The following is a 14,144-nucleotide window of genomic DNA, read 5'->3' on the forward strand; positions in this document are numbered from 1 at the left end:
ATACCAAGGTCAACCATATGCAAGTTATTCAATGTATGTTCAACATCGTTTCACGCCGGATATTCACCTAGGTGTGCGGCAAATACAACAAATGTACAAATAGACAGATCATGTTTACATTACAGAGGTTTTCAGCTTTATTTCTACTACAGAATATTGATGAATATTAATGTCTACTGACTCGTATTCATTCTAATGTTTACTGCCACGCCACGCCACGCCACGCCACGCCACGCCACGCCATGTTTCTAAATTTATGTCATTTAAAAGATCAAAGACCTATCTAAATATTGAATACGTCCTTTAATCACCCTTTGTATGTGAGTACTTCGTGTTTTTATCAGTGTCATTAAAAAGGAAAAAGATCGATTTATCTATTTAATAACCCATATGTGTGTGTTATAAAAAAAAGTCTAAAATATTTGACATCAAAGTTGATGAAGAAATAGGTTTTTATTACAATAGGACTTTTTTCCGGATTATTTTTTTCTGCGGACTTCTTTTCCTACAATCATTCACCTAAACGCCTGAAATTAATTTTACAAACATAAAGTCCCGTATAAGAAAGAGAGAGAGAGATTTAAAGCCGTTTTAAACTGTATTCCTGTTATGTCATGGTGTGTCAGCATTATGTGAGAGATGAAGCACGTCTCAGACACTTATAACTTTGGTGAAACCCACGACTGGTATGGCTTTGACAAAACGAAATATTCTTTTTTTGAAGACAGAGCAAGGCTGGCCAAGTCGCTTCGGGCGCCATGTACAATTCGCTCTTATGTGTTATTAAACTTTATCTATTTATGAAAAACAACTTGCCGATAGCTGTAGAATAAATGCAACAGTATTCAAGCTAGGCATGCAAGAACGCATACATTCATTTTTGTCAGTTGCGTACGATACAAACATCATCAGTAAATTGATAAAGAGTTAATTTCAGCATATTTCGTACCATACAAGTTTAAAACTGTTATGACTCAAATATTTGTCAAATTATACGTAAATGTTTTCAAAGAAATGAGGGCTATTGGTGGTAAGGTTACTGTCATATTTTACATTTTGTATATAAAAATATCCTAGTTCTAAACGATTTGAAACATCTAAAGATCACATTTACAAACACATTCGTATGTGGTAATATTTAGTTTAAATACAGGGATACTCTACCGTTTCTATTTTCCCTGGTTTATATCTATCGATGCGTTTTAGCCTTTTTTAAATAAAATATAGGACACGACTGTTTTTTACGAATGAAATAGGGGGAAGTGATACAGGAGTATTATCTGATTTGAAAAGTGTTTTGAAACCCTGTCAGTGAGTAAAGATACACATTTAAACGATCTCATACCGGTGGACAATCTCGTCACCTTATCGTGGATTACGTCCCTTGGCTAGCTCTCCAGCACTAAAAGGTACCTTTGGTAGGTACTTCCGGATTGGTGTATCCAACGATGCTGCAGGTGAAAAATCAATAATCCTTGTGTTTCTTGGCCTATGTATAAATGTTAAACGTGACAGGTCACTACCTGTTCAGACGTTAACCAGAGGCCCATGATTATCACACAACTTTAACTGTCTTTCAAGGAATACTTTACTGAGAAGTGGTGTCGATGATGAGACTGAAGGCAACAGAATTATTCTTCGCTTTCTTGAAGTGGGACAGAACGACCGATCGTCTTTCTAGTTTCTTGAGCGTCTACGATCCTTTGCCACGGCTGTGTTTGTTTCTGATGCGCCCAATGAAGTCGTGCCCAGTGTCAAACTGATCAATTCTATAGCATGATAAGTAAGATTACCTGTAATGTCTCCGTTGGAATAGTATAATGAATGTATTTTAGTAGCAATAGCAGCCTTGGTCGTTGGATAGGATAACAGACTTTTTGCATTTGCTTTACAGGTTTATAAAAAGTGTGATTTACTAGCTTTAATCCATAGGAACTAATCACTTCCTTGTCTGCTGGGTAGAAGCAGGTGTAAAACATACTCCCCATGTTCACTAAACAAGATAAGCTTACATAATCATTACAAATTAATGAATTTTGTTTTGAAGAGACTCATCTCAGATGTTATTCAGAAGAAAAAAAATGTTGTTTTTTTCTTTCTTTTTAGATTGAATTATACGAGTTAAATCACTATTGGAACTTTGGCTAATGAGTCAAAAAGATGTGTATATGGTGTGACTCCAACAAATGGTAGGGGTCCCAAGTTACAAAATTGGGGTCCCAGAGAAATGTCGAAAATTGAATAGAGCTTACAAAATTGATTGCACTTGTAGGCTTTTACGATGACTTTTATCGAGTAAATGTTTTCATTCTTCAAAAACACATTTGTGTGGAGGGGTATGTGCATTATACATACAACATTGAATTTTGATATTTGTTTCTCCAATGCAGTCATTAATGTGTGCAGGTGTATATCATGGATAATACAATGTCTATATATGTCAAATTAAACACGTAATTTATTCATTTACTTACACTGTATGGTTATAAAAAAGAGTCCACTGTATTACATATTACATATTTCATCTATTTTATTAGTTTTTGAATATTTTTGGGGAAAATATACCTTAGGTGTGTTTTGTCCAAAATAATGACTGGTAAAGGGTGGTACACACTGCACTGAAGAAAATAGAACAATTAAAAATGCAGATTTCAACAAAAATAATGATTCTACAAGTGATGGGGCCAGGAGGTCATAAAGCATTCAACTGTGCATAGTATTCTTTAAATATGTATACACATTGATTCAAGTGCTATCAGATTTTTAAAAAGCAGCATTAATTCTTAAATATATATATACACATTTTTGTTACAGTGGATGCTTTCTGTTGTCTTTTTGTATCTGATTTCTATTCTTAATACTTATATGATGGATTTGGGGTTTGGTAAATCCCAGACAGAGCTTGTTTGGAAAATCTTCCTCACTTCCTGATGAATAAGTACTTAATAGCTATCTAACAACGACATTTGGAGAAATTGTTCCATACCTAGAACATGTGATTGTGTTTGAGGAAATGTAATAATCCTAATGATTTCATTGGTAACTCTAGAGTAAAACTTTTTACATTGAGATAATTTATTCTGATTCATCAAGTGAACTTTCTCATCAGTCAGTATGGAGACATTCAAATCCTTGTGTCAGCAAAGTGTTCAGAGCTGCATATATGACGTCTATATCTTGAAAACAAACTTAGGCAGGCAGTTCTGAAAGGAGAACAAAGCAGCCATACCATGTTGAGACATTTTATGTTGTCTTGCTTCTGTCACATCTTTCAGCCAAGAAGAGAATACATTACTTTTTGAATGGTTGCTTTGGTGGTCCTACATCTGATTTGTAGTGAGACTGCAGTCCAGTGCTGTTTTGGTTAACAGGCAGGGTTCGAAATACCCCATATATTAGTGTGCCATGGCACGGTAAATATTGAAATGACACGGTTAAAAGATGTTCTCTGTGCCCTTTTGACATGCCTAATTTTCTGGAGACATAGCTCACATTTAGTCATTTAATCCCTCAAACAATTATTTTTTACTAAACTGAATAATACCATACATATTTGAATGCTCAAAAACCCATTTCTTTATTTAACACTAAATTTCAAATGATTATCATCATTGTCATTTATTGTAAAAACATGTGGGCATACTTGATTTCTCTAAGGCACACCTAAATATTTGTCTGGTGCCCTAAGGCACACTTAGAAAAAAAAGTATTTCTATCCTTGACAGGGTTCTACTCTATTTGAAGTTTTACCACAATGACTACCAGGGTTTCAACGCTGTTTGAAGTGGTGCTGTTCTGGTGTACAGGTTTTATTGGTATTTGAAGTATTAATGCCTTGATTAACAGGGTTCCACTGTGTTGTAAGTGGTACTATCTAGATTATCATGGTTTCGCTGTAATTTAGATGCTGCTGTCCTGATTATCATGGTTTCATTGTAATTGGAGATATACTGGTTTGATTACAAGGGTTTCACTGTATTTGACATTGTGCTGTCTTAGTTAATAGGGTTAGGGTTACTATTTGAAATGGTGCAAGATCAAGGCTTTTTCAATATGACTGGACAATTGATAATGAATCAGTAATTATTATAATGGATGATAGAAAGATCCTTCTACAAGATCTTACACAGTTGTACAGTGTGTACATGACTAGAAGTTTTCCACATAGTTGCTCGTTTATGAGAAATGAAAAATTTACCAACTCTATACTTTGTGCCTAGCCTATTTTCAAATTCTGAAAAATGTAATCTGAATGTTATCAGTTCATTTTGCTTGAAACCTTCATGGAAATAAATTTACTTTGATTCAGGTTATTGAACAAATCACCAGACATAATAAGCTAACATATCAGTATTTCTTGACAGGATGACGAAAAACAACAAAAGTGCTGCTACCATCCGAAGAAGAAAGCTACGACCTAAACAAGATGACCTTCAAAGGGTCCGAGAGAGTAACCAGAGCTCCCCGATTCAGAGTGAGGATGAAGGAAGAGAGGAAGATGACTGCCACATGTTTGATGATGAAGTGCTGGGACCCAACATTGTCAAGAAGATAATGGCGTCTGAGAGGACTCTATTCCTCGGGCTGCTGGCGTTGCGCATCACGAACTCACTGCTGATACAGACGTTCTTTGTTCCTGATGAATACTGGCAATCCCTGGAGGTGGCCCATAACATGGTCTTCCAGTATCCTTGGCTCAGTCGGTCAATTCACATTTCTTGCTTATGTTTAGTCTGTCTCACTGTCCCTGAGCTGCATATTTTTCCTTCAGCCCAGCCCTTTCGTCAATGTTGTAGCCCAAAATGAAGTAAGTCTAGAGTTCCCCAGGTTCTGAATCTCCTAACACACTGGGGCTCCTTCGCAGGTTGAATGGAATTATTTTCTTCCATCAAAATTATACATTTTCAGAGTGAGTGAGTTTAGTTTTACGCCTCACTCCGCAATATCCCAGCTATATGGCGGCGGTCTGTAAATAATCAAGTCTGGACCAGACAATCCAGTGATCAACAGCATGAGCATCGATCTGCGCATGTGTCAACCAAGTCAGCAAAACTGACCACCCGATCCCGTTAGTCGCCTCTTACGACAAGCATAGTCGCCTTTTGTGGCAAACACATGGGTTGCTGAAGACCTATTCTATCCCGGATCTTCACGGGTCACATTTTCAGAGACAGTATTTGTCTAACTTATGTCCATCAGGAATTCCATGTTAGAATAATCCACCGGCAATCTTTGCTGGCCTCAAGAGGAGATTTATTGAATTGGATTGCTACAATTCATGACTGGATTGAATATCTTTGTACTAGTGATGTAATGATACAGCAATACAGTGTACGATCATGACACAAGGCTCATGATACAATACATCCAATAGAACTCCTTTATCGCAGTAGTGTTGGGAATTGGTTAAAATCTCATAATTGATGATTGGTTCATTACAACCGATCAATCATCGAAAATAATTGGTTAGCGTCATTTATGAAATGTGTTAATGCACAAAAAAAAATAAGGAAAAAACATGTAGTTCTTGGGGTTTTTGGAGCAAAATTTCACATCTTTAAAGGATGACTAGTATGGAGGAACATACATTTCTTAGAGTCTTTAAGATAAATTCAATCATGACTTGGAACAAGCTTGTAGTGCTTTTGAAATGTAACAGACAAAACCAACCTAGTGAAAAATACTGTTAATGAAAACAAGTGTTCTAGAATTGTTTGTGTTCGATTATTAGAAAACATGATCGACTGCTTGGTCGTTTAGTCACTGCAACCAATCTTTGGTTATTTCAATCAGACCATCACAATATCGCAGTACATGACTTTACACAGTACATTGATATTTATAATGATAAGGGTACTAATTGAAGTCCTGTCTTGTCTTGACTTTTCCTTGACCGCCTCAGCTACGGCCACTTGACGTGGGAATGGCGGGAGGGTATTCGTGGCTATACCTACCCTCTCTCCTTTGCCCTGCTGTACAAGTTCCTCCACATCTTCGGACTGGACAACAGAGTGATGCTGGTGAGATGATGCCAAATGTCTGTTTCTTCATGTTCTTCGATGAAACGTCAACAATATATACTCTAATATGATCTGTTTGCGTGATGATCTTCAAACAGCCCCCCTCCATGGCGACTACACCCATAGATGCCATAGAAGGCATATTCGTGTCCCTTTGTGTTTTTTTTTTAATCAAAATTCCAAATAAAATTTGTAAGGACATGAAGTCCAATGATTTTAGAAAACTGTCATCTAACTGGATCATTTCTTCATTTTGTTAGAGTGGTCAGAGTTAGCTCAGTGTTCACCATCCTGATCTTCACACCAAGAATTACGGAAGATCAAAAGATCTGATTTGAAAGAGATTGGTGACACAGATAGTGGTGTTTCATTTTTTCATTCCAATGTCTGGCATCCATCTGTTTACTAAATACTTCTTCAAAGAAGAAGAGTGCTGAATCTGAAACTTTAAGAGTACACCTAACACCAAAATGCATATAAAATGTCAATGTGTTATCATTGAATCATGATTGATGCAATATTTCAAAGAAAGGTTTGGGTTGCCTTGACAGAATGTTGAGTTACCCTTGTTATAATTGTGTTGTGTTGAATATCAAATTGAAAATGTTTTTTTAAGGTGAATTGCTTGGTTCATCCAAACCAGATGTCAACTGAAAGAGGGGCAGTGGGGTAGCTTTATGGTTAAAGCATTGGCTCGTCACGCCGAAGGCCCGGGTTCGAATCCCCACATGGGTACAATGTGTGAAGCCCATTTCTGGTGTCCCCCGCCGTGATGTTGCTGGAATATTGCTAAAAGCGGCGTATAAAACCAAACTCAGTCAGTCAACTGAAAGTATCAAGTATTATCTCTTACTTATATACCTTTGAAATAATATTTATCAATATTTGTTGTATTTATTATTTAAAAATGCAGAATATTAGGCTTTAGAAACACCAGTAAAATCTGGTCAGGAAATTTAATCTTAATTAATGTTATGAGTATTTTCCCAACTAGATAAAGTTACCGAGGATGTTGCAAGGCGTTATAGCGGCCTGTGGTGACCTCTATCTGTATCGGCTGTCCCGCATGCTGTGTGATCGCCCAACAGCGCAGTGGACGCTGCTGTGCCAGACGCTGTCATGGTTCACCCTATACTGTGCTACACGCACACTCACTAACTCCACCGAAGCTGTGCTGGTTACTATGGCACTATATTACTATCCCTGGCCAAAGAGCCCGCAGTAAGTTGTCTGCCCTTGTTGTTTATACTTATACTGAACACTTTAGATTAAACATATTTTTCATAATGTTTTCTTGATAGAAGAAGTTGTTGGTTTTTAATAGTGATCTTTTACATAAAAGAATTTTTCAAAGAAATAGCATAGTGAATAATATAATGTTCCTAGTTTTGCGATGCTATTTTGTTAATCAGTGTTTTGTGGTTTTTTTTGGCAGAATAGTGTAACTTTTTTTTTTAAACTTTAAAGGAAAAGTAAGAAATTAGATTTATAAAAAAAAATAATTTAAAAATATCTTTTGATTTTTTCAAGGTTTGATTTGGAAAATAACCCCTAGTCAAGTCAAGTATTGTTTTGTTCTTTATAACTTTTCTTTCATTTCTTTACATGTAAACATTCAAGACAAAAATACTCTTAACAAAACATTTAATGGATTTAGTGAGCCTTGGATGTTGTTGATGGTTAAATAAACATTCTACCATGACATTTAAGTATGTTCGTTTTTGATTGGCTGTTACTAAAAAATTAGAAGTGAAAAGTTTTTAATAACCACTTCTGAGAGCCGGTTGACTGTGAGTAGTGTCAAAACGCTACGCAAGGGTAATGAGTGCATATTTAAAACACGTTTTATTCAGCGTGCATATGTCATTGTAGAATAGAGATAAATCCTATTGTGTTTACATTTTGAAAGTGATTATAGTTGGTTGAACGCTGCTAAATGTTTCCTTTAAAACCGAACACGTTAATTTTCACATATCAAAACTACAGTATGTCTTGTATTCAGTGTGTCATTTTAGCTTTTCAAGGGTTTAAACATGATTCAAGATTGACGAATCCTGTATGCCTGTTTTGCAGAACATCATCTCTGAGTAAATTCTTGGTGCTGGCTGCACTGTCAGTGATTGTGCGGCCCACAGCGGCCATACTGTGGGTTCTGCTGTGCTGTTGGCATCTTCAGCTGAATCGAGCATCGTTGCCGACGCTCATCAAACAGTACATACAAATAGGGTGAGCTGCGTGTGACATAGCTGTCTTGCAGTTGCATGGTTGTATTGCCATATTGAGAGTAATTGATATGTAATATAATGATTGAGCCCAAGCATTTACAGACTTTATTGGTAGTTTCTTCTCTTATCATTTCAATATTTTGGTGGCAAATGGGTACCCAGTGGGATGAGATGATGTAAATTTATGCATATTTTTAACTGAACTGGCAGTTTGGGTTCTGTAATACCCTAAGGGAGCTGAACATGAATTGTTAATCTGATGCAGTAAAGAGATATCCCCTGTGTTGTTGATGAAAATGATGATGAGGAAGAGGAGGGGATGTATGATAGTGATGTTGATGATGATGATGATGACGTTGACAACGATGACAAAAATGAACATTATTAGAGAAGAGAGAGAAGAGAGAAGTTTATTCAGTAGTATTTGGGCCATAAGGCCTATGATACAGTTGACAAATGCAATTTAAATTACATGATCATAAACATTTGAGTTTCATATTGATCTTATTTTGAATATCTCATTGAGATAGATAGTTGTTGGATGCTGTACATTACTATTTTGTGACATGAAAATTGCCTGAATGGTTAGTGGGCCTCTGTAGACTGATTGTAGCTTCTGTAGATATAGAGTTCTGGCTTGATTATACTTGTCTTAAACAAAAAAATACATGGTTCTCATCTTCATTAAGGTTATGATTACAAAGTTCACAGATGGGGTTGATTGACGTTGTATCTTTATTGGTTCTTAGCTTGTTTATCTTGAAGTTTGTTAGCGAAGCTCTAAATTTGAAGTAGACTCTTATTAGTTGTTTGTTCCTGATGTTCGTGATATATGATTCCCTTTCCAGTGAAAACTTGAATGAAGCGTAGTGGGTAAGGAAACTTGAACTGTTTATCTCATGATGCCAGTTTTGGTGTGATATATCTTTGAGGCGCTGTTTTAAACATGATAAGAAATTATTTACATCTTTACATCTCTGAACATTATAACTACTACAATGACATTCCCATCATCACCGTCATCACCATCATCAACGTCATCACCATCATCATCGTCATCACCATCATCATCACCATCATCATCACCATCACCATCATCGCCTTTACCATCATCACCATCACCATCATCACCGTCATCACCATCATCAACGTCATCACCACCATCATCGTCATCACCATCATCATCACCATCATCATCATCACCATCATCACCATCACCATCACCATCATCGCCATCACCATCATCACCATCACCATCATCACCACAACCAGTACTTGTAAATCTGTATTGCCTTCTGTCTTCTGTTGCAGGCTAGGTGTGCTAGGTTTTGCGACAATGATAGACCACATCTTCTACGATCGCTGGATATTTGTACAGCTTCCGGTTCCTGCAGTTCAACGTACTCAAAGGAGGAAGTGCATTCTACGGTTCACACCCGTGGCACTGGTACCTTACACAGGGCTATCCAGTTGTCATGGCAACACATATACTTCCTTTCATACTAGGTGCTTGGAAGGCTAAAAACAAAGTGTTGCTTTTTGTCATTTTATGGACAATATTTATATACAGGTATGTTATCAGTTGAAATGAGTTCCATTATCACCCATAGTTGGATATTCAATATCTCCTTTGATCCTGGGGTGGTGAGGTAGCCTAGTGGTTAAAGCATTGGCTTGTCACGCCGAGGGCCCGGGTTCGATTCCCCACATGGGGACAATGTGTGAAGCCCATTTCTGGTGTCCCCTGCCATGATATTGCTAGAATTTTGCTAAAAGCAGCGTAAAACCAAACTCACTCACTCCTTTGATTCTGGGGGCTGTGGGGTAGCCCTAGTAAGTTACAAGTCAAGCCGCCGCAATGTGTTAAGTCCATTTCGTGGAATATTGCTAAAAGCGGCGTAAAAATAAACTCACTCACTCACTCACCCTTTGATTCTGACTTCCCATGATGTGTACCAGATTTAGTAACATACTGAAATACTCTGAAAAGTGTTGCCATATCTGGATAAATTCACCAAAGATCCCCAAATTCAGACTGAGTATTTGCAATATCGAAAAATATGCCAGCTTTACTTCACTGTTTAAAGTAAAATGTACCGGGTCCTTTAAGGTTTCAGACAGAAATGAGGTTGAAGTAACTTTCATGAATTAGAAACTGGAAAATTCAGTTGCAAGATTTCAGTTATAAAGCGTAACTGACATGACTGTCATCAACCAATCAGCTGCAAGTATTTCTGTCCATTGAAGTCACAGTGTATTTGACCGCAAACAAGTGTGACAAGTGCTTATAAAAAAAACAGTGTCTTGATTTGTATTTAGCGTCATGAGAATCATGACTCCCAAATTTAAAAAATAGCTGGTTCTTGTAGACATTGTAGACTAACTTCTAACTTTGAGTCAACTCAATCGTGACATATCAAGTTGGTGGTTCTGGCTGTTGCTGATTCTGTCAACAAATGTTTCCTGCCTGTCGACACTCTGATGTGAAATACATTGTGATTGACGGGGTTGAAACATTGCTGACTACACAACACCAATCGTTAAGGGTGGAGGGTTAGCCTAGTGGGTCGAGGGTTCATTTCTCTTGCTGACGACCCTGGCAGGGGGGATGGACCATTGTCAGATGGTTGTCATGTATTTATCTTCATCCCCAACAATTAATTTGTGAAAAAACAATGTCCGATCTTTGTCAATGAATATTTTACAGTACCTTACATAATTGATCTCTGTAAATGAACAGTTTACAACTGATGTGCATAACCTCTGTCTAAATAATTAAGACTATGTTGTGACCTCTATCAATGAAATTTACAATTCCAGTCAGTGACCTCTGTCTATAAATGATTAAACTTATGTAAGTAATCTTTGTGTTTCAGTTTCCTGTCTCACAAGGAGTTCCGCTTTCTGCTGCCGATTCTTCCAATTTCCATGCACTACTGTGGAGTGTACTTTCAATCTCTATGCAAACGGCCAAACCTCAAAAAACGAAAATCAAAGAAAACTAAACACGGAGGTGATGAGGATTTGAATGAAAGCTTTAACAGCAGCACCAGCATGTCTGACACAACAGACAACCAGTCGCTGCTCCAGCCAGAGAAACAACCGTCGCCCTCCAAACCTGCTGACCTTGACCCAGAGGTCAGGAGGGTACAGCAACACAGAGCCAACCTGTCAAAGGCCAAGATTATTGTATTGATCCTGATCGTGACAAACATTCCAATGGCTCTGTATTTCTGTCTCATTCACCAGCGGGGAACGGTGGATGTCATGAAATTCGTCCATGATGCCAGTATAGAGAAAAACGTGGACGTGTTGTTCCTGATGCCATGTCATTCCACCCCATATTACAGGTGAGAAAGCAGTTAATGTAATTCCACCCAATATTACAGGTGAGAAAGTCGTTAATGGAATTCCACCCCTTATTACAGGTGAGAATGTTGTTAATGTAACACCATCCCATATTACAGGTGAGGAAGTTGTTAATGTAATTCCACCCCATGTTACAGGTGAGAAAGTTGTTAATGTAATGCCACCCCATATTACAGGTGAGGAAGTTGTTAATGTAATTCCACCCAATATTACAGGTGAGAAAGTTATTAATGTAACGCCACCCCATATTACAGGTGAGAAAGTTGTTAATGTAACGCCATCCCATATTACAGGTGAGAAAGTCGTTAATGTAATTCCACCCCATATTACAGGCAAGGGAGTCTTTCACAATATGTAACTCAGGCCCTTATTAAAGGCAAGTGAGTGGTCTAATAGATAGACTGTTTGCCAGGAGAGTAGAAGGTTTGTGGCTAGATCTCCGGTACCATTAAAAGAAATATTTAAAGATGTTACTTGTTGTTGCCCAGCCTTGATGACTGGGTGGTTTGTAGTCAGTACTATATGTCTGTTTAACTGCCACATGGTATCTCCATGGGCTAAGACTAATAAACCAGCTTAGGTTTGGGCAAGCAGTCACACAACATGTTCCCGTGTGTGTTCCTGTAAGTATATTGATTTTTAATTGGATGTTCAGATGACCTTCACCTTGACCTTTATGATCATAACTAAACAGAAATGTGATTTTTTATGTCAATATCTTAAATGACATGATGGCTTGCTTTTAAAACGGAATTGGATTTATAAGTTATTACCAAACACCGCAAATCTTATAAGCCACGAAGTCTCACAGCAGATTTTGTATCACACTGTTCACCTCGCTCACTTCTTACTCCTACAGCTACATCCACCGCAACATCTCCATGAGGTTTCTCACGTGTGAGCCCAACCTACAACAGCTTGACAACTACACGGATGAAGCGGAGGTGTTTTTCCACGACCCATTGAGATGGCTGAAGACTGAATTCTCAGGCACACGGGTCTCATGGCCGTCACACATCATCTACTTCAGCCCTCTTCAGGGTACAGTTGGATCACTGCTGAATCAAAATGGCTACAAGCAATGTGCCCGATACTTTCATACACATCTCCCTGAAGGGAGAGTGGGGTCCCATGTGCTGGTCAGTTGTAGGTGATGAATGGGATTTGAACCTCATGGAGATAAGTGATGTTTTGAGTTCTGTATGTGATATTCATCTTGTATTGTGATGTAGGGGAGATAACTGCCGTATTGTCATGTAAGGGAGATAAGTGATATGCTAGTTTGTTTAGGTTCAACATAATCATTTGTTCTGCTCAGAACACTGCTGTGTTGAATTCAAATATTAAAGCTATCTGGTGAAATGAGTCAAGTATGGGAGGTAACTGCTGTATTGTATCAAGTATGGGAGATAACTGCTGTACTGAGTCAAGTATGGGAGATAACTGCTGTATTGTATCAAGTATGGGGGTAACTGTTGTATAGAACCATTTGGGGAGATAACTCCACTATCAGGTCATATATTGGTTATTAGAAAAATGGGAAATATTTCAACTGTCTTGTACAACATAAATAAGACGAAATCTGCATGGATTATGTGAGAAAGATATTAACTGCATTAAACCAATATTATCTTAAAATTTGTAATTTGTCTTATTAACTTAAAACCTGTCAATATATATCTAATCTAAATCTGGCATAAAGCTGGAATATTGCTGAAGGCAGCATAAGAAAACAAATGAACAATAGCCATCCCTGATACATATTGTACCTCTTACAGTCTTTGAATACCCAAAGTTTATCTCTTACAACTCATTTCATCCCATTGTAAATGTCATCTGTGGGGATGGAAAACCTGTACAACGTCAGTACTAATGGAAGGTGAAGAGTACTGTGACTAGGGCAGCTTATTTCTCAAGAAAATATTTCCGATGGCATTGATTATTAGGTAAGACTACAGAATACCGGATACCTTCCGCCATCTTTGAAAGCACGCAAGTTTACTTAGGGTTAGGGTAAGGTTTAGGGTTAGGGATAGGGTAAGGTTTAGGGTTAGGGTTAGCGTTTGGGTTCGGGTGACGTGACACTAAACAATATGGCTGGTAGGTATCCGGTATTCTGTAGGTGTACCAATTATTACACCAATTTATCGTATGTTTAAGTGATAATATGTTTTTCTTGATGTTAATGTATGACGCCAGAAGACAACTGTTGGGAGACAATGGATAGGTAACTTATTGTGTGTTGTGTTTGATGGTGTTGTCACATTTGTTGGTTTATAAGACTGTGAACAGGATTTGTCTAGAAACTCTTAGGTTTGAAATTAATTTGGTATGTGTTATCAAATGACAAATTTGTTTATCATGATGTGACAAGTTTGATATTTTTATGACAAGAAAATATTTAATCTGTTACATACATACTTACAGATCTTCAGGGGTAGTAGGGTAGCCCAAATGATAGATCGTACCACTGGATAACTGGGTTTATTTCCTAACATGGGTACAATGTGTAAAGCTGATTTCTGGCGTC

At 37.6% G+C, this 14,144-nt stretch overlaps 1 protein-coding gene across 1 annotated transcript; it reads left to right on the plus strand.

The window, feature by feature from the left end:
- The first annotated feature begins 1,465 nt into the window (after positions 1-1,465).
- Positions 1,466-13,602, plus strand: LOC124253680 (GPI mannosyltransferase 3-like). The gene is given in 9 exon segments (XM_046687494.1): positions 1,466-1,783; positions 4,365-4,685; positions 5,903-6,020; positions 7,015-7,241; positions 8,094-8,246; positions 9,557-9,623; positions 9,625-9,815; positions 11,122-11,595; positions 12,474-13,602. Coding segments are annotated over 8 exon segments (1,845 nt in total). The 5' UTR covers positions 1,466-1,783; position 4,365; the 3' UTR covers positions 12,769-13,602.
- Positions 13,603-14,144: the final 542 nt, after the last annotated feature.

Source organism: Haliotis rubra, unplaced genomic scaffold, assembly GCF_003918875.1.
Source record: "Haliotis rubra isolate DU_JTF1 unplaced genomic scaffold, ASM391887v1 Scf55, whole genome shotgun sequence".
Lineage (NCBI taxonomy): Eukaryota > Metazoa > Mollusca > Gastropoda > Lepetellida > Haliotidae > Haliotis > Haliotis rubra.